General features: G+C 37.7%; 1 protein-coding gene across 2 annotated transcripts; it reads right to left on the reverse strand.

The window, feature by feature from the left end:
* Positions 1 to 8,014: 8,014 nt before the first annotated feature.
* Positions 8,015 to 19,569, reverse strand: VN2R565 (vomeronasal 2 receptor 565). 2 transcript variants are annotated; one of them, XM_056825079.1, is made up of 6 exons: positions 19,346 to 19,569; positions 17,115 to 17,406; positions 15,456 to 16,259; positions 12,869 to 13,096; positions 10,398 to 10,525; positions 8,015 to 8,915 (listed from the first exon to the last, which is right to left on the reverse strand). In XM_056825079.1, exons 1-6 carry the CDS (start codon positions 19,567 to 19,569, stop codon positions 8,015 to 8,017), a joined length of 2,577 nt encoding a protein of 858 aa, XP_056681057.1.
* Between the last annotated feature and the right edge of the window lie 1,312 nt (positions 19,570 to 20,881).

The raw sequence follows: 20,881 nt of genomic DNA on the forward strand, positions 1-20,881 counted from the left end.
GAAAATATGGTTGATGTATTGATATGATCTTATACTTGGTCAGAGCAATTAATGAGACAGCTCAGAGGCCAGAAGAATCTCTGGGCCTGAGCCACACAAGACTTAGCTCTGGCCTGGTCAAACAGCATTCCAATGCATGATTTATGAGTAGGCCATGCAGTCTTTGTTCTGGGAGTTTGGAAATCGTGGGCTTTTACCCACGCCTCTAGCTTGTATGTCATTGACATGTCAACCCAATGTAAATCCACTATGCATTGTTACATATGTGTTATGTACCTCACAGTCAAGACCATAATAAAAGACAGGAAGGCACTTCTTCCCACCCCTCTTTCCCTCTAGCCCTGACTATGGCTTTCTGGACCTCTCCTTATCAGGAGCCTTACTCTGGTTCTCTAAGTATCTTCTTCCTTTATTCTTTTGTTCCCCTCTCACCTGACTGCTCTCCAGTGTTCTTGCACTAGGAGCTCAGGCTCCCAGTTCTGCCAGCTGTACTCTATCTTCACCTGATTTCTATCCACATACCTGATTTCTATTCCTATCTAGGAATTTTACATTTCATGTATTCTTGGTTATTTATATCTTCCTTTACTGAATATCCTACAAAGGAAGATATCAGGAACTAGAGCCATTCCTTCCCATATTCTGAATTGTGTGTGTCTCAGTTTATCAACCCTTTCTCCAGACTTCTGTTCTCCTCCTCAAATTACTACCCACTAGGAATTTCTTTAGTGCAGCGGTTGCTGGCCGGCCACTGTAAAATAAATAAAACCACTTGTATTACAAAGGAAACAGCTAACTGAAAATTTTTACTATACATTTCATTGTTAAAAATAATATTTCAAATGATTTAAGAAATTGATTCAAATTTCCATCAACAATAGCCATTGTCAACCTTATATCTTCCCACAGGATTTGAACAGGTTGTACCCAAGGTGATAATGCCAAGCTATCTAAAGACATGAGAAAATGCCCCAAATAGCTACTAATTGGAGAAATGCAAAGAAAAGCACTCTGTGTTTCCATCTCCCTTGAAATTCAGAAAAGCAAACCTGAAAAAAAAGAAAAACATGGAATGGTGTGTAAGGTAACCATCACATTGTTATATTCTTGATGGAAATGTAAATTGATGTAGACATTCTGGACATCTATTTGCATTTATTTTCCAAGTGTTACTTATATGTAGATATGCATTCATTATGCTACATAATACCTCAAAGAACTAAAAAGAAAAGGGACTTATAGGTAATACACATGTACATATAAATGTATCTTAGTCTTTTTATAGTGGCAAATATCTGGATGTAATCAGGATTCTCATTGTTTAGGAAATGAATGAATGAATTATGGTATATGAATGCAAAATGAAAGATATTTATACTGTTAAAAATGAAGGAAGTAGACTTGTACAAGAATATTCATAGCTGCACTCTTTGTGGTGGCCAAAAATTGGAAAATGAGGGGATGCCCTTCAATTGGGGAATGGCTGAACAAATTGTGGTATATGTTGGTGATGGAATACTATTGTGCTCAAAGGAATAATAAAGTGGAGGAGTTCCATGGAGACTGGAACAACCTCCAGGAAGTGATGCAGAGCGAAAGGAGCAGAACTAGGAAAACATTGTACACAGAGACTGATACATTGTGGTACAATTGAATGTAATGGACTTCTCCATTAGTGTCAATGCAATGTCCCTGAACATTCTGCAGGGATCTAAAAATCACTATCCACAAGCAGAGGATAAACTGTGGGAGTAAAAACACCGAGTAAAAGCAACTGCTTGACTACAGGGGGGAAGGGGATACAACTGAGGAGAGACTCTAAATGAACACTCTAATGCAAATACCAACAACATGGAAATAGGTTCGAATCAAGGACACATGTGATACCCAGTGGAATCGCGTGTCGGCTATGGGAGAGGTGGGGGGGGGGAAAGAAAATGATCTTTGTTTCCAATGAATAGTATTTGGAAATGACCAAATAAAATAATGTTTAAAAAATGAAGGAAGTATTTCAGAGAAAACTCATAAGCCTTGTATGAACTGATGTGTTCTGGTGATGTAAATGAACAATTCCATTTGGGAATTGGGATATAGCATCTACCTACTGGGGTTGATGTGAGGATTAAAGGAGGTAATATTTGTAAAGTTCTTAGCATGGTGCCTGGAACATAGTAATGATTTAGTAAAAACATTTTTCTTTCCTTCCCCACTAACCCATTCACCCTTCACTAACTCTGCTGAGCCCACAGATAAATCTTCTTCCACCCTGATGAATTCTCCAGAGATCCTTCTTCTTCAAAACCTTAACCACAAAAAACATTCTACCTCTATCAAATATCTCTCCTACCATGTCCCTCATTCCAGCTTTGCATAGTTTTCGCCACTAAGTCAAATCAACAAGCATTTGTTGGCACTTGCTATGTACCAGGCATTGTGCTAAAACTCTGGGAGAAAGAAAGAAATTAAAAAAAGCAGAATTCCTGCCCTCCAGGAGCTCATACTTTAATAGGGATGAGACCATATGCAAACAACTACAAGATAAAGACAAAAACACCCTGGATAAGTGAGATAGTATCAACAGAAGGGGATCACTAAGATTAAAGTGGATCAGGAATAGTTTCTTGGGGAAGGTGAGATTGTAGTTGGAAGTTGAAGGAAGCCAGGAAGTCTAGTAGAGGAGTGAGATTTTCAGACATGGAATATGTAGGATTCCAGGCATATACATATGGAAAATGTGGTTCATATATTGATATGATATTATACTTGGTCAGAGCAGTTAATGAGACAGCTCAGAGGCCAGAAGAATCTCTGGGCCTGAGCCACAGAGGGCTCAGCTCTAGCCTGGTCAGACAGCATTCCAATGCATGATTTATGAGCAGGCCATGCGGTCTTTGTTCTGGGAGTTTGAAAAGAGTGGGCTGAACTTACCATGCCTCCAGCTTGTACGTGATTAATTTGTCTAGCCAATGTAAATCCACTATGTGCTGTTGCATATGCATTACATACCTCTTACCTCATTATCTTAATAAATAGAGAGAAACATCCATATCCACCCTCTTATCTTCTTTTTCTCTCTCTCACTTTGAACTTGGCTGCATGCCAAGGAATCCCTCCCTCTATGGAGCCCCATTGTACTCTCTAAAGATCTTCTTTCTTTAATCTTTTATTTCCTTCTCATCTGACCACAGGCCAGTGCAATCTGCACTTAGAGCTTAGACTCTCAATTCTGCAAGAGGTACTTTTTCTTCTACTGATTCTTTCCTCACACCTAATTACTGATCCTATCTAAGAATTCTACTTTCCACATATTCTTGGTTATTTTTATCTTCCTTCACTGTATGCCCTACAAAGGAAGATAACAGGAACTTATCTGTGCTGTTCCTCCCTGCAATCTGAACTGTGTGTTTGCCTCAGTTTATCAACCCTCTCTCCGGCTTCTGTTCTCCTCCTCAAAATTATATTCCTTTTAGATTTCCTTTTTATGCAGTGGTTGCTGGCTGGCTACTGTAGAGTACAACCACTGGAAATACCTGTAGTTGAGAGATGGAATGTCTTGTGTTAGGAACACCAAGAAAGCCAGTATTGATCTATAGGATGGGGTGTAAGAAGAATAGAGAGATGAGAAGGTGCCAAGTTATAAAGGGATTTAGAAGCCAGAAGTAGTTTTCTATTTGATTTCAGAGGCTATAGTCACCAAAATTTATTGAAAAAGTCAGGTGACATTATCAATCTGGTATTCTAGGAAGATCAGTTCGATAGCTGGCTGGAGAATGGATTAGAGTGGGGATTGTGACATGGATACCAATCAGTAGGCTATTAGTATTGAATTAGTTTAGCTGTGAAGTGAAAACTGCCTACACCAGGTCAATGATAAAGGAATGAAAGGAACATTTGACAAAAGCAATCTGAACATCATAATAGCAATCTACTCCATTAAACTGAAGTGGCAGTAGTAAAGATTATGGAGGTTATCTGGAAGAAACATCTATCTTACTTTTTCCTCAGCTTCTTAAGATTGAAGGTGAAGGGGGCAGTTACATGGCTCAATGGGGAGATAAGAGACCCTGAGTTCAAATCTGACCTCAGATACATCTTATCTGTGTGATTAAGCAAGCCATTTTACTTCCATTGCTTAGTTTTCACCACTTCTGCCTTAGAACCAATGGTTCTAAGACAGAAGGTAAGGGTTTTAAAAAATGATTGAAGGCAAATCTCTGGATATTATTCATAAGATCGCCTCCATTGTTTGGGTAAAGAAATATCCTATTTATATTTATATTTTGACAATTTTGCTAATTAAAAGTGACAAAATCATAAAGGTGAGATATATTTGAAAAAAAAGCCACAAAGATAGAAACCTACAGATTAAGAGTAAAGATGCCCATGGTTTCTGATTTCCCAGGATCTAAATTACAAATAACTAACAGAAGAACTTTTGGAGTTGGAAGTCTTGAACCTTGGAACTGTTTTGAGATTATTTTGCAATTGTATATTACTCAATTACTGCTTAGCTGGAAGAAATGAAGATTTGTTCAATCATAATGATGTAAAAGTAAGACCTTTCACTGAGTGGGCTCCAGTTTTTGAATGAGGAATGTAATGTTTGGAATAAAACTTAAAGACTGTTGAAAAAAAAGCATTATCTTTCATGGCATTGCCATAGGCATCCTCGGAGGTTGAAATTCCTTAGAGTCTAGTCAATGGGGTAGAAATGGAAAAACTATGAAAACTCTAGGTCTGAGTCCTCTCCCTTTTCTGGGAGAAATGGAAATTTTAATTTAGCAGAAGTAGACTGGTTTAGTAGAAGAATGAAATAGTCAGCTCTGCTGGACTTCCCATTAGAAGGGTGTACCATTTTTGACAAGCAACCTGGCTAAGCTAAGGAGTACCCGAGCTTAGCAGTCCAGCCACCAAAGCCAACACATAACTCATCAATACACTTTTGTAAAGACTGTTTTTGAGGAAATGAAAGGAGATCAAGGCTGAAAGTTCAAGAATTGTGGGTTACCCTGGGCACATGTTTCTTCTACATGACCATCACTAAACTAAATTTGCATGCACTATTCATAAATATGGTGAGCAATGATGGGAGAGAACCAATGGATAGAGTATTATAATTACCCCCACTTGGTCTTCTTTTTAATAAATATTTTAATCGAGTTAATAAAATCACCTAGGGCTCAAGAGCTACATTGTGCAGAAGTAGAAGAATAGTAACCCATCAGGTTTACACTTAAAACCCCAAAAGAATTACTAGTTGCAGCTTCTACTGTTGTGGAGAAACTCTGATCTATTAATTTGTGTGCATTGAATGAGCCAAACCAGTAAGGACATGGAGTGAAGAGAGGAATAGGGGGCCTACCACACTCCGGTTTCCAGTTTTTGCAATGAATATGGACAAGATACCCTCAGATTTTTGCTTTCATCGAGCTACTAGAATATAGCATATAGGAAGTTTTGGCTATACATTCTCTAAACTTTGTATCTCTCCAAATGACTACCAAAGTAGACTTGTAATAAAAACTCACTGAATTCAATTTCTTATGCATTTCAAGAAATTATGGAAACATTCAGTGCTGTTATAACTGAAGCACCACACTACTTTTTGTCTTTTCCCTCTGTGTGGGGAGTAGCCAGACTCATTGGAATGCTTTTTGAGTGTAAGAATCTGGGGGAAATGAGATAGGGGTTGACTTTTGGAAACTTGATTTCTAGGAGAGAGAGTTTAGTGAGAATGACAGTGGGGATGATGGAGGCAAGTAGAAACTAAAATGCAGAAGCTCTACTTTGTCTTTCCTTCTGGTTCTGCTTTTCAGTAACCATGATGTGTTTAGGCTAGAGTCATTATAGTAAAGAAGAGGTTAAGGCAGGAAAGTTTGGAGGTTTGGTGTGGAGGGGGAAGAAAATCTCCAAGATCCTTGACTGTTTGGTAAAAAGAGGAACCTAGCTCCAATAGTGTAGTTTCTGAATCTTTTGAAGCCTTCATTTAATAACTATTTCTACTAGATGAAGGAACAAATCAAATATCAGTTGAGATCTGTGATTTATTTCTTATGTTATTTTATTTTCCTCCAAGGAGGATGACTGAAGAAGTTGAGCTTGGAAGAAAGAAAGTTGAATTGATTTACTCACTGTTATGAAAAGATAGCTGTGACTGGCACCATATCTCCTCAAGGGAACACAGGGATAGAAACTAATTAAGCCTGTCTACCACTAGGAGGACATATTGATGCATGGTAGATTTTCCATTGCATAATGTTTTGTTCCTTTATTAATTCCAGAATAGTGAATAATTAATCATTTACAGTATTCATGCCTGTGCATCTATTTACATGTATAGCTAATGCCATGATGTCAAAGTTATATATGCAGATCTTGGTGAATTACAGTAAGATAGGACAGTGTGAGTACAGTAATGAGGAGGAGCTCAGAGCTATCCAATTGCATGAATATAAACTGATACCCTTTAAAGTAATGAGATGGGTACAACTAGCTCTAAGTAAAATTGGGGGATATTCCACAATTTGATGGCCTTAGAAAGCTTGGTACTTTACTGCTACTCCTTCTGGAACAATGTGGAGCACATAACCACTAAGGTGAACATAAGATGTTCCAATTCCTGGCCTGTTTGGCAAATGGGATCAGTTTATCCCCAGTTTAATTTGGCTCTGGGATGCCTGTTGTGGAATAAAAAAAGAATAATATTCCCATAGACAAGCTTATTTCCTATAGCACAGTCAGAAAATCTTCCATCTTCTCATCACAATTAATTTGTACCCTAATCATACTTATATAAATTTTATAATGGTTATGTTCAGGGTACTACTATTTTATGCACTAATTGCTATTAAAACATTAATAATAATAATAGTTGGCATTGATATAATGTTTTACTGTTTCAAAGCATGTTACAAATATCTCATTTGTATCCTCACAACAACCATGGGGCAGAGGCATTATTATAATGCTCATATTACACATGAGCAAGTTGGACTGGGAGAGGTTAAATGACTTGTCCAGGGTAACATAGCTAGTATATCTGAGGAAGGATGTGGACTTAGGAATTTCTGACTCCAAGTTCTGCATTCTATTCATAGGAATTTCTGTTTTCATTTTATTTCAAATCATTGAATGTTTATGAAGACTTTTCTGTTTTCATAAAAATTCCTAGTTGGTACAGACACACAAAGCCAAAGAAAACCCGATATGATTTCTGCACACCTTCATTGCTGTACATGTATTCAAATATTTGATGGTCATTTTGCCCAGGGCATCTACGTGGCAATGAAGGTTTCCACTATCAGTCTGCTGCAAAAGAGGGTTTATGATTGCTCCCTGGCTAGAGAAATTTAGTTAGTGCTATTTTCTTGTTTGGCATTTTAGGGTTACAAATAATATTTTCATTAAGCCCTTTGTGTCATCTCATTATTTATGTGTATATATCTATCTAAATCTTTATCTTGAGATCTAATCCCTTTATATCACTGAATACAAGAAGATACCATTAAAAATCATGGGCATTAGGAAAATGAATTATATGTTTCAAAATATACTCCATAAAACTAAATCTTAAATGTTCTTTTTAGGTAGTCTAGAGAAAGTAGAGTGAACAACAGGAAAAAAACAACTCTAAAAATAGGTTTTCTCAGAAATCAAGGCACATTTGAAAAGGAATATTTTCAACATTGGTTCTGGTTAAAGAAATGGGAAAAAGGAATTGTTCATGCAAAAGTCATGGAAGAATTTAGGTAACTCAAAGATGAACTGAAAGGGGAAAAAGGAGAGCTAACTATGAAAAGTTATATCATCAGGTTCACTAAGTTATGGATCTGATAAAGGTTGTGCCTCAGCAGATTTTTGAACAGTGTGGAACAACCCAGAAGATCTTATTTAGCAGAACATAGAGTTCAGCTGGGATAAACTGAGACAATTTGAAGGAAGACTAATTAATTTTTTAAAAAAACATCTTGTTATTAGTGAGAGGAATGCAGAAACTTTCTGAATGCTTCTTGTCTCAGGAAATGGTATTATTCTTTAAGAATTTCTTGGTGTTCTTCTGTGGCTGTAGAAGGATTATATAGCACTTGGGAATGAAGATGCAGCCTAGTAAGCCAGCACTGGAACTCAAGATGGAGAAGACCTCCACAGCCACCATCATCTTCCCCTTGGTGCTCTGGTATGTGGGCAGGAAGGAGATCCAGACACTGCAGAACACAAGCATGCTGAAGGTGATGAATTTGGTTTCATTGAAGGTGTCAGGGAGATTTCTGGCTAGAAAAGCCACAGTGAAGCTCCCCAGGGCCAAGAGTGCTATGTATCCCAGGACAGAGTAGAAGGCAATGAGAGAGCCCTCATTGCACTCAAGGATGATGTGCTCAGGGTCAGAGTGTGTGTCTGCATCAGGGAATGGAGGAGAGAGCAGGAGCCAGATTGCACAGAGCACGACTTGAATGAAAGTACAAAAGAAAACAAGAGAAATAGGCCCTCTGGAGCCCACCCATCTTCTGCTCTTGCTGCTTGGTCTGGTGGCTCTGAAGGCCAGAACCACAGTGATGGTTTTGGCCAGAATAGAGGAGACGGCCACCGTGAACAAGACTCCAAATGTTGTTTGTCTCAGGAGACAATTTATTGCATTGGGGCGGCCAATGAAGAACAGGGAACAAAGGAAGCATAAGGAAAGGGAGAGGAGGAGAATGTAGCTGAGATCCCGATTGTTTGCTTTGACTATGGGGGTATCTTTGTGTTTCACAAAGACCCAGAAAACCAGAGCTGTGAGAAGAGAGAAGGAAGCAGCTATGGAGGCCAAGGCCATGCCCAAGGTTTCTTTATAAGCCAGGAAATTCACCCCTTTGGGGAGGCAGTGATTCCTCTCCCTATTTGGATATTGGTCCTCAGGGCACTTCATGCATTGATCTCTGTCTGAAGAGAACAAACAAGATCTTAGTATGGTGGGTTTGCATACCTTTCCTCAGTGGGCCCCAAATGGTAATATTACAAATTGCTTGAATTGATTCCATGGGGATCAGAATCTGGTGGCAATTCATGGAACACAGCATTTGGAAGACTTGAGTTTGAATCTTGCCTCATATAATCTATAGTTTTGTGATCCTAGAAGTCCATGTAACTTCTTTTTTCTGAATTTCATCACTTGTAAAATGAGGGTAATAATGGCACCTTCCTTACACAGTTGTTATGAGGACTAAATGAATTAAAAAATGCAAACTGTTTTGCAACCCCTCTAAAAGTGCTATATTCAAGTTAGCTATTATATGAGTATTATCCCTAGAGTTCTTTATAAAATTAAGGCATTATTATTATTACCAATAATCATAACAACAAAAAATTGACAGCGGTATGTCACAAAGTAAAGAAATCCAGTTTATTGTTGAAATGGTTTCCTGGAATTTGAAAATATTTAAAATGTCTTGCTCCTTCGCTTGTAGCTATCTGTTCTTTATAGACTTTTCCCAAAGGAAAATGATTCAATTGTACTCAATAAGTTAGTCTTTCTAGAGCTCTTCTGGAACTCTCTGTGGAGATTCAGTCCGTATAGTTTTTAAAGGTCTTGATTCCTTTGCCTTTCCTGTTGATGGTGAATTCTTCTATGATGGTGTATCTATATGCCATTAGCTGTTGACGAGATGCCTTTTGGACTTTACCAACATGACTTAAATTCCTCACATAGACCTCAACTGAGTGTTCTAAGAATACTGTGGAAGGAAATATGCATGTTTAACTTGGGGGAAAGAAGATTCATTAGAGATGATAAGTGGTACTCTATTCAAAAGGCTGATACTAGAGGAAGGACTATATTTGTGGGCTAGCTAGAGGAGCAACACCAGATGCAGCCCAGAATCCAAGCAGAGACAAATTTAGGTTCTGTATGAGGGAAAGCTTTTAATGACAGTGGTCAAAAAATTGTGGGTGTGTGTGCTGTGTGACTAGGGCTGCTCACTTTTTCTTTCTCTCCTATTCTACTAGGACAAAAGTATTTATATTTTCTCACTGGAGTCTTGTGAGAAAAGGGTCCCTGAAAATGATGAATCACTATGTTAATGTAAAGTTAATGTTAATGGCGATGTAATGGTAATGTAATGTAGTGATGAGTGTCAATAGAAATTCTTTCTAGAAGTTTATCCTTGCGTAATTGTGCCACACAAAAACTGGGTGAGAAATTTCTAATCTGGTAGACTTCTAATACACTAACTCTCACTCACTTTGATCACTGTTGACCCCCAATCTGTTTGATCTTTCTGAGTTTTATCCTAGGTTTCACTTTGTCACTAGATATGACAACCCATAGGCATCATGTTTTCCATTGTCAAATATGATCTGAGTGTCACCCAGCTTTATTTTGTTTCCCTGGATATGTGTTTGCTATGAGTTTCTCCACAGACTTACCTGTCTGGTTGGAAATCTGCCCCTGTGGGCAGGGTGCACAGTCAAAACAGCAGACAGGCTTTCCCTCCTGGGCTTTTATGTGGAATCCTGGGCTACAGACTTTGTGGCATCTGGAGGGAAGAGGCTACACAAAAAGCATCCAAGTCATAATGATGTTGTTTGTCTTACTGTGCTTTGTTATGTAATTTTAGTTTGTTGTTAGCTACAAGCACACACTCTTTTTATTCTGGAAAGCCTACTCATGCTATTTTTTTCATGTATTTAACATTCATATCTGCAAAAGCTTGGAGCAGTTACCTTGAAAAAAGACTAAGTTGCTAAAATCCAAGTAGCTGTATTTCATTCCTTCTATAATGTAGAAGAAGCTCTAAGGATATGAATTGGGGTATGCAGTTTTCCCTCCACTACACTGGCATATGAAAGGTTTTGGAGAGGGAATAATGTTAGTGACTAGAATTTATTATCAATAGAGACTTTTCCTAAGACTCTTTATTACAAGTATTTCTGTTTAGTCATTTCTGTTGTGTCTGACTCTTTGTGACCCCATTTGAGTTTTCCTTGTCAAAGACAATGGAGTGGTTTTCAATTTCCTTCGCTTTCTCATTCTGTAAATGAGGAAACTAAGGAGAAAATGGTTACCTAGTGGACTACCCATCATAAAAATTATTGGGAATATTTTTAAAAGGATAATACAGATAGTATCCAACACACTGAAGAACTGTTTGAGGTTTGAGACTCCAGTGGATTTCTTCAGAATGATACATACTGAAAGTCTGTCTATGTCTCTGTTTCCCTCCCTCCATATCTCCCTCTCCCTCTCTTTGTCTCTGTATCTTTCTTTCTGTCTCTTATTTCTCTCTCTTTTTCTTTCTGTATCTTCTCTCTCTCTCTCTCTCTCTCTTTCTTTCTCTCTCTCTCTCTCTCTTTCTCTCTCTCTCTCTCTCCCCGTGGTTGAAGGGTAGTGTTCAATTTTTATTACTTCCATTTAAAAGTGATCATATTTATGAAGCAGGAACACTGTTCATTTGATTCAATGAAAATCAAATATAAATACAGTCTATAAGCTGTCCTGAATCACTTAAAAAGACACATTTGAATAAAAGGAAGAAGTTCTTAGAACCAAAGTCTAATTGTCTGGAAGTGGAAAGTTTAGAGTAAACTTGGTTTTTCCAGCATATCACTGAGGGCTAAAGTTAGACCTGAGTCAATGTGGCAAAGAAGAGAGAATCCATAGGGATCCCCAGCTCTACACACATTTGCAGCAGATGTCTTAGATCAAAGGCAGTCTCAAGAAAACTCCAGATTTTTAATCCACTTTTCCTTGCCTGTCTATTTACAAAGTTTATAATTCCATATACTGTTTTGTGAAACAAATATTACTAGGAACATGAATTAAGCCCCAATCATGAAAAAGCAAGGTAGGCAAAAGAAAGTCAGGTGGAGTGGGGACCTAAACCTAAGCCTAAAGTGTGAATTTTTTTTCTGGACAGGATTTCAGAGCAATTGTAATTTTGTCTAAAATGCAATCTTGAAAGTCAAAGAGGAAAAAATCACACATGGAAGTTGCTTGTATTATCTTTGTAACTTCTCAGACATCCAACCCAGGACTCAACTCAAATAATATCCTTAACAAATAGATTTTGAATGAATATATAGTAGAATGTATGAATGAACAAGGGATTGTGTCATGTAATAAAAATGATAAATCCCTCCCTATGCCCTACAGATCATATACTTTTTGACAAACTTCCATTCTCTCAATAGTTTTGCTTCACCAACATAAAACTTCCAATGATTGAGTACTTTGTACTGACTTAAGCAGGGATTTTGGCCATCTCCATGATATGACAAATCCTAGATTTGTCACCTTTTGACTTGATGACTATGTAGTCCATCTTTTATTGGCCTGTGGAAGTAAGGTATTTAGATAGTAAGATAATGGTTTTATTTCTAAGTGTGGGACATGGATCAATATAAAAAGGGAAAAAATATTCCCATTAATGGGATTTAGAACTATAATTTGGATAACACAGGGCTATCTTCTCAGAATCCTAAATATTTAGATGCCCGATATCACTTAGAGCATTACAGTACCATAGAAACTATGCTGAGTATAGCAGCAATTGATCAAGAATCATTAGCTCTAATAAGAAGTTTCTGAAAGAGCCTACTTCCTTTTCCTGTGATTGCTATAGACTAGGCAGATTCTCTTGCTTCCCCTTCCACAACTGTGCAGTGGAATAATCTCACTATCTTTGGGCTCTCCCCCTAAAGAGGAATTTGTCGGTACACTTGCCTCAATATCATCTTAGCTGATTTTGGCACAAAAACTTGATTTTCAAGCTGCTTTCTGCAAGGAATTTTTGTGCCATTTGAACCAGGTGTGAAAAGTGCTAGTGACTATTCTGGTGTGCTATGTTCTTAGGTTTACATCTTCAATTAAACAAACATTTCAATCGTTCTTCACCTCTCCCCATGTTCTGGGCCAAACTATTGTCTTCTGCTGGATAATGAACTCTTGACCAGCTGGAGCCTCAGAAATAAACTCTCCCACTTTGACCAGAACTTCAGTGTCATTACGAAAGGTCACATAGTTGAGAATATCATAGTTTGCCACAGAGTTCATCTTCTTAGCCAAGACCACATGGTTCTCAGCACTGTTGTTAAACTGGATGTTTTTCAGGAAAGAGTGGAGCTAAAAATGAAAAACATGAAAAGTTTTGCAGGTGAGTATTTCAGGGATGAGTACTAGACTCTAGGCTGTCTAAATTTTTTTTTTTAATGAATAGTTGGATAAAAGCTGGATTAGTCCATCCTTAGACTTTTCAATTGTCACAAAACTGATGGATTCCTAATAAATTGGATAACAGAAGCATGATATTAAAAGGCTTCCCTAGATTAGAAGGTTGGGCCAAATCACAAGGTTGTGGTAGAAATATTTGAAAAGAGAAAAAAAGGCCAGAAGAGTTCTCTCAGTTGGATAAGAGTAGAGCTGGGAAAGATTCACAGAAAGAAATCTTGCAATGTTGGTTCATCACATTTGAGGTGCTGTGGAGTGTTCTCCTATGGTTTTTGAGTGTCCTTCCAATGCAGACTAATAAACATTCATAACCATTTATTCATTGCCACCATTTAAAAGGCAATAGATTGGGTCCTAGAAGTAGTAGAGGGAAATCAAAAGTATCTTCACTAAAGGATGTTACATTCTACTGAAGGCAACCACATTGAAACAGAAAAGTAAATACCGTATGATTCCAGAAGGAAGAAAATACTATCAAATAGAGAAGGAAGAATCATTTATACATCACCTCTCATGTGCCAGGCACTGTGCTATATACTTTTAAAATATAACATCTCAATTGATTAGGAAATGAAGAAAGAATTTGCAAGTATAAGAATATAAGCTGAGTCTGTAAGGAAGCTAAAGATTCTAAAAGTACATTGTAGGCTTAATTTAAGGGCCTTTGCAATGGCTTGGAATTGGGGGATGCAATTCTAAATTAGAGTACACCCAGAAGGCTATTTTTGATAGAACATCCAATGTGTTAAGATATATAGTATGTACAATTTTTTCAAAATAGAGGCATAGTGTGAAATCAGCTTGGGAAGCTAGAAGTAGAGAGAAAACTTTGAATTGCAAGTTTGGTATTTTAATTTTTTAAAAAAGTTTCCATGGAGGCATTGATAGTTCTTGAGCAAGTGTAAAATATTATATTGGATCAGGAGAGTGGCATGCTTAGATGTTCTTTAGGAAGATTATTTTGGTAGTCTTTGTCTTCCTTCCCTAACTCTTCAATAAATTTGTAGTTCCCCTTATATTATTTACATTTATTTTACATGTATACTTATAGAAAATATATTCTCCATATTTCTTTTGAATATATACATGATACATACCCATTCAATAATACAAAAGTGTATATAAACATATACATGTAGGTCCATATGTGTGTGTATGCACGCACACACACACACACATATAAATAACACTGATATATATTCATGTTGTCCTCTCCATTGTTAGGTTCATCAGGATTTCAGATCTCCATTGTGTAGTATATTCACTGTCATATATTAGAGAATTTTAAATTGCCAGTTGATTTATTGTCAACTCTCTATAGGATGAATTAGAGAAAGGGGAAACAGGAATCTAAGATTATAATTAAAGAGGCTTCTTAATTCAACAAACATCTGCTTTACAGGGTAGTTTATTCATCTAGTCAGTGCAGGAGAGGAAAGAAAAATCTAAAAAAAATTCCTATTGTCCTGTTTTTATTTTGAAAAGTCAATACAGAAATCTTTGTTTTGAGATATCTCTTGTTAAGATATAGATATTCAGTTGTAATGCCCTTAGAGTCATTCAATCTAACCTTTTTTTTAAAAGATGAAAGCTAGGGAGGTCATGGGATTCTTTATTGATACCTGGCAAACAAATTTCAGAGAAGTTTTGAACCCACATTTTCTGATTTCAAAACAAAGGCTCCATCTGTTGTACCTTGTTGCTCTGGTGTAACTAAGGCTGTTAGGGTAAGGAAAGATACCTGGCTTTGACTTCCTTAGACTGATGGAGGAATGGAGTATGAAGTGTTGCTGGTCACAATCTCCCTGTGAAAACCTTCAATGGGCAGCTAGGAGGAAAAAATGGAGGAAGTACCAGGTCTGGAGTTCAGGTGTCAGGAAGAGTCATTTTCATACTTCTGTATTTGGCCTCAGACACATTATCTAGCAGTGTTACCTTAAACAAGTAATTTAACCTTATTTACCTCAGATTCCTCATTTGTAAAATGAATTAGAGAAGGAATTGACAAACCCCCAAATCTCCCCAAAACTCTGAGGGACTAACTGAGTTTGATTTTCACTCCTATTGCTTATAACAGGTAAATGAAATGATCATAACTCTGAAATGACCAGAAATGACATATTAGGCCTTGAATTTACAGAGTTACTCACTGACAAATGAGGAGAGCTGAGTTCTTAATCTCGTCTCTCTTTCCTGGAGTCAACAGTGCCCACAGTCCAATATTTGAAAATCAGTATGTAAGGGGAGATCTTACCTTCCAGGGATAAGCACCTGAGTTGTTCCCATTGCTATTGGATCCCATTTCTGATCTCACCATGAACATTTCATGAAGGGCCCAGGCTACAGCATACACAGCACTGTAAACAGTGTAACTCTGGTCAGACATAGTCATGTCTACATAGCTCAATCTCAGTGTGTCCAAGGAAGCATTTGGTGAACAGACAGCTCCATCTCCTTTTCCAATTTCAGATGTACATCCAAAAGCTGAGTTCCAGAAGTTCTGAAGGAAGATATTCTCTGGGTCTTTGGCAGGATTAATGGATTTCAGAAAATGTTTGAAACCAGGAATCTTACTTGTCTGATCTGCGAATATCAGAGCTCCATGGAAATTGTCAAAATAGACATGACCTGGTTTTTTGGCAATATCCCAGTGACTGCTGGTGATCCACATTCTGTATAGAAGGATATGAGGAACCTCGCTAAACCTTAGGGTCAGTAGTGTATCTGTATTGCCATAAATTACAATCACTCTGGCTGTAGAATCAGATAGCTTTTCGAGAAAATAAGAATGAAAGCGTTCATCCTCTGTCCACCCAGTAAAGATCTGATGTATAAAAGCGACACAGACATCATTTCTGACCATTTCTTCTTGAAGGTCCCTGAGGAAATTCTCACTTCTTGAATCATCTGAAGCAACCAATCCCACCCAGGTCCATTTGAAATGCACCATTAATCGAACCATGGCAAGAGGAAGAGAGGTGTCCCTGGGGGCCATCTGATAGACAGAAGGAAACTGGAGTGGGTCATTCAAGAGTGGATCAAAGAGACCATAGGTGACCTGAATAGGAACCAAACAGGAGATGAGTGAGTTAGTGAGTGCATTCTATGAATAGCTTTTGTTTTACCCTCTTTTCTTAACTCACTCTTTTAATTTTCCTTTACCTGGTGTAATTAATATCAATAACCCCAAGTATTATAGTTTATAACATTTATTAGTGATCACTTGAAGTAGAAGAGATAAAAAATAGAAATACAAAGCTTAAATATGGCCACTTGATTATACATTCCTGCTAAACCTTCCCTCCATCCTCCACAGCCATGTGCCCAGAAGAAGAGAGAGAGAGGGGTGCAGTTAAACCAAAAAAATTATCTTCAGTGTGTTCATATGTAGCATACACACATAAGGTAAGAACATAAATGGGATGCTGGGCAAGATAGTTCTGGGGAGCAAATTCCATCTACACTGGAATGGAGTAATTACTCATCTCTACCTATTAAAATACTCCTGATCATTCAGGCCTCCACCTAGGGGATCATGTCCTTCATAAAATCTGACCTAGCTCAAACAGATATAAAGTCAGTGCTTTCTGAATTTTTAACTTCTTTGTATCGCTACTACTGCACACAGAGATCTTCAAATATTTGATGTTTATAAATATTTGTAAGATTTAATTGTATTATTTTACAAATTCTGTAGGTCACAATATGCTGCTTCCTACAAGAACTGATGGAGGGAAGAATTTTGATCTTCTTGATATCTGAGTTTTTCTTTTCTTCTCTGAGAGGCAAAATAAATTAGACACCAAAATTCCCCAAAGTTTCTTGGGTCCTAATTTTCAAGTAGCAGATCCTCCAAGGATACCCTCTATGCCATCTAACCATTATAGGCAGAACTGAGGTTATGGATCTCTACCTGTGGAATCCTATAGAGCTCAAGTAGGGTTCCCATGGAAACAGTCAATTCAGAAGTGGCTCCTCCAATGACCACTATAGACTTGCTCTGCTTCTCACAGCTGTAATTTGGAATGGTTGGTCCCTGGCCTGACAACCACACCAGGGAGCTCTCCAAGGTCCTCTCATCATTGTGATAGGCATTGAAGATGTGGAATCCCAGGGTTATATTGGGTAACAGTTTGCTGTTCCTGTTGATCTCTTCTACAGCAAACATCAAGGCCAGGACCTGATAGTAGTGTTTGGGCTTCCACCTGCGGGAGAAAGGACATTGTTTGGAATAAGAAATAGTTTTAGTCCTACTCTTTCTCCTCAAAAGGAACTGAAATTTTTAAATGGAGAATTTTTTCCTTCTGATCAAGGTTCAATTCTGAGTGCACATTCACTTATTGAAGGGCAATTACTTGTTTTTGAGCCTCTCCTGTAGCCTTAGTGTTCTATTTTGAGAATGTTATTCTATTACTGTCAGGGATTCAGATACCAGAGCTTTGACCATCTTACTACCTATCTGGGCTCAAGGACTCAGGACCAGCACTGGAGACTCTCTTTCTACCCCAAACCAGCTTTTATTATTACACAAAGATCACGGTAGCAGTTCTCTATCAACTACCATGTGATATCCAAAAACTATTGTGAGAATGACCTGAATTCTTTGCAAAGTCATGAAATGAATTTTAGAAATTGGAGGAATTGAATTCAATGATTAATAAAGAAAAATAAGACAATACTATTGTGAATATTAAAGAATAATTTTTTAGAAATATGGTAAAGCCCCTCATCTCAAATTATATCCCCATATACCCACCAGTGGGATACTTAAGCTAGGTATTAAAAATAATATTACAATTGAATGAGAGAAACATAGAGTAGATTCATTTTAAAATTTGTCTGCAGGAGAATAGTTCATGACCAAACAAGAGGCACAGAGGATCAAAGATAACAAGATAGAACATTTTGATTACATCAAGCATCAAGCAACTAAGATTCTTTTTTTTTTAACCCTTGTTTTCCAAGGCAGAAGAGTGGTAAGGGCTAGGCAATGGGGGTCAAGTGACTTGCCCAGGGTCACACAGCTAGGAAGTGGCTGAGGCCAGATTTGAACCTAGGACCTCCCATCTCTAGGCCTGGCTCTCAATCCACTGAGCTACCCAGCTGCCCCCCCCAAGATTCTTTTTTTCACAAACAAATCCAATGTAGCTAAGATAACAAGGGAAAAATGTAAATGGAAAAATACATACAGTATATTCTTAAAAGTCTCATTTCCAAGATATGTAAGGAATTGATCCTAGTTTGTAAAAAGAAGAGCCATTCCTCAATTGATGCATTTCAAAGCATTTAAACAGGTAGATCTTAAGATCTGAATTCCAAAAACTAAAGTTATTAAACATTTTACAAATGACTAGTGATCAGCAAAATGGAAGTAATAGCAACTCTGAATTTTTACTTCATATCCATCATATTTGTAAAGTTGGAAAAAAGAAACACACATGAGAGAAGTTTAATGTAATAAGCTTCAGTATTGACCTTCTGGATTGCAATTTATATTTATCACCAAAATATTACTGAATTGTAGACATCTTTTGACAAATCAATACCTAAAAGAATGTAAAGAAAATGAAAAGTACCTTGGTATTAAAAATATATGTATGCATGTGTGTATACATACACACATTTATATATTCTTTTTATAGTGGCAAATATCTGAGCATTAAGAGGATATACATTGAATAGGGAATGGCTGAACAAATTTTGATATGTGTATATGATGGAATATATGTGAGTAGAAAGATGAATTCACAGAAATGGCCAAAGACTTGTACATACTGAGATAGTACAAAGACAGAAGAACCTAGAAAATAGCATATAATTTAACTGCATTATTATAAAAGCAAATGATCTGAGAATCTTAAGAACCTTGTGTAATGCAGTGATTAATAATGATTGCAGAGGATTGATTTTGAAGAATATACACATTTCCTTACAGAAAGGTGATTAATATCTTCCCAAATTCAGACATTCATTCTTGGATGTAGCTAAAATAGAAATTTGTTTGCTTGATTATACATATTTGTCACAAGTCTTTCCCCTATCTTTCCTTTTCTTTCCAATGGGAGATTGTAGTTGGTAGAGGAAAAATAATGACTGGTTGGAAAGTGAAAAAAGTAACTAAAATAAAGCAGAATAGGTACTTACTGATGATATTTTACAATATCCTTAGGGTGAAGCCAAAACCATTTCCAATATGGAAATTTGTCCAATTTATGTAAAAGTAAAGGAAAAAATCCTCCAATAACCAGATCCCCATCTCTATAGTATGTGGGGCTGAAAGTCCTTTCTGCATGGCAGTGGTTCCCTTCTTCCCTGCCCACAGAGAGTGGCAGCTGCAGGAGCAGGAAGAAGAAAAGTTGGAAGAACATCAAGTAGCCTCTTCTTTAGATCACAGCCAAAGTCCACCTGCTTTCTCAAAAAAATTGTGATGTGCTTTGGCGGAAGCAAGCCAATAGCACTTGTAGCAGGTTCAGGTGCCCTGGGATGGGACAGTCTCCTGCAGAGGTCTCTTTCCTGAGCACTTGTTCCAGCTTGGTTTGACCCCTGACAGTCATGCACACACAATGCAATACAATTCTGGGTGATGATCATGATAGAGGCATTGCTGACCAGCATGTATTTATGAAGAACTTGGGCTAAGGTAATTATAAACAAATGGCCTTGTTATTGGATAAGGACATGATCTTCTGTTTGCTTCCCCCTCTGCAGACAGAGAGAGCTCAATCAGTGAGGCACTCTGGGGACCACAACTGCTGGGAGCTCTGCACCTGTGTCCCTGCGTCTGAGTAAAACTCTTGTTTTTCTCACTCCTTTCCAACTTCTGGGTCCTCAGTAAGGCCAATTGGGGCAAAGTGAGTTGGAGTCCCATGAGCTTTTCAGAATAGGGAAACTTCTTAGCATGTGAGAATCTATGTAGGCATCTGGCTTACACAGTGATTCTGGTCTTGGGTGAGTTTGATCAAAAAAAAATTTGTGAAAGGTGACAAGGCGAGAAAGAGTTAGCAACCAAGTCGTTAGGAGTTCAATGATCTCAGCCTTCTCTGTCCCCAATTCTACATGAGAGTCCTGCAGCTTGGGTTCACTCTCAGTGTATTTTTCTCATATATGAGTCTGGTACAGACTATCTTGTTGCTCAATCAGTATATAGAGATATTTTCAGCAGTTATTGCTTGACGAAGACTCAACACTGATGTTTGGAATGGGGATTTGTATCAAGTCCTGCTGCAGAGAAAATGATCTTTGTTTACCATAATCACTCCACTAACCAGCCCCTCTGCTGTCTGCTTGCATTAATTCAGTCACATTATTTCACTTCTGTCTCTCAGACAAAGGACCACATAGTGTCTCTCCTGTAATGTAATTTTTATCTTTTTTCCTTTTTTTTCCTTTTTATTTGGTCATTTCCAAACATTATTTATTGGAAACAAAGATCATTTTCTTTTCTTTCCTCTCCCCCCTCCCACCACCTCTCCCATAGCCCACACACAATTCCACTGGGTATCACATGTGTTCTTGACTCAAACCCATTTCCATGTTGTTGGTATTTGCATTAGAGTGTTCATTTAGAGTCTCTCCTCAGTCATATCCCCTCCACCCCTGTCGTCAAGCAGTTGCTTTTCCTCAGTCTTTTTACTCCCACAGTTTATCCTCTGCTTGTGCATAGTGTTTTTTAGATCCCTG

Source organism: Monodelphis domestica, chromosome 4 (assembly GCF_027887165.1).
Source record: "Monodelphis domestica isolate mMonDom1 chromosome 4, mMonDom1.pri, whole genome shotgun sequence".
Lineage (NCBI taxonomy): Eukaryota > Metazoa > Chordata > Mammalia > Didelphimorphia > Didelphidae > Monodelphis > Monodelphis domestica.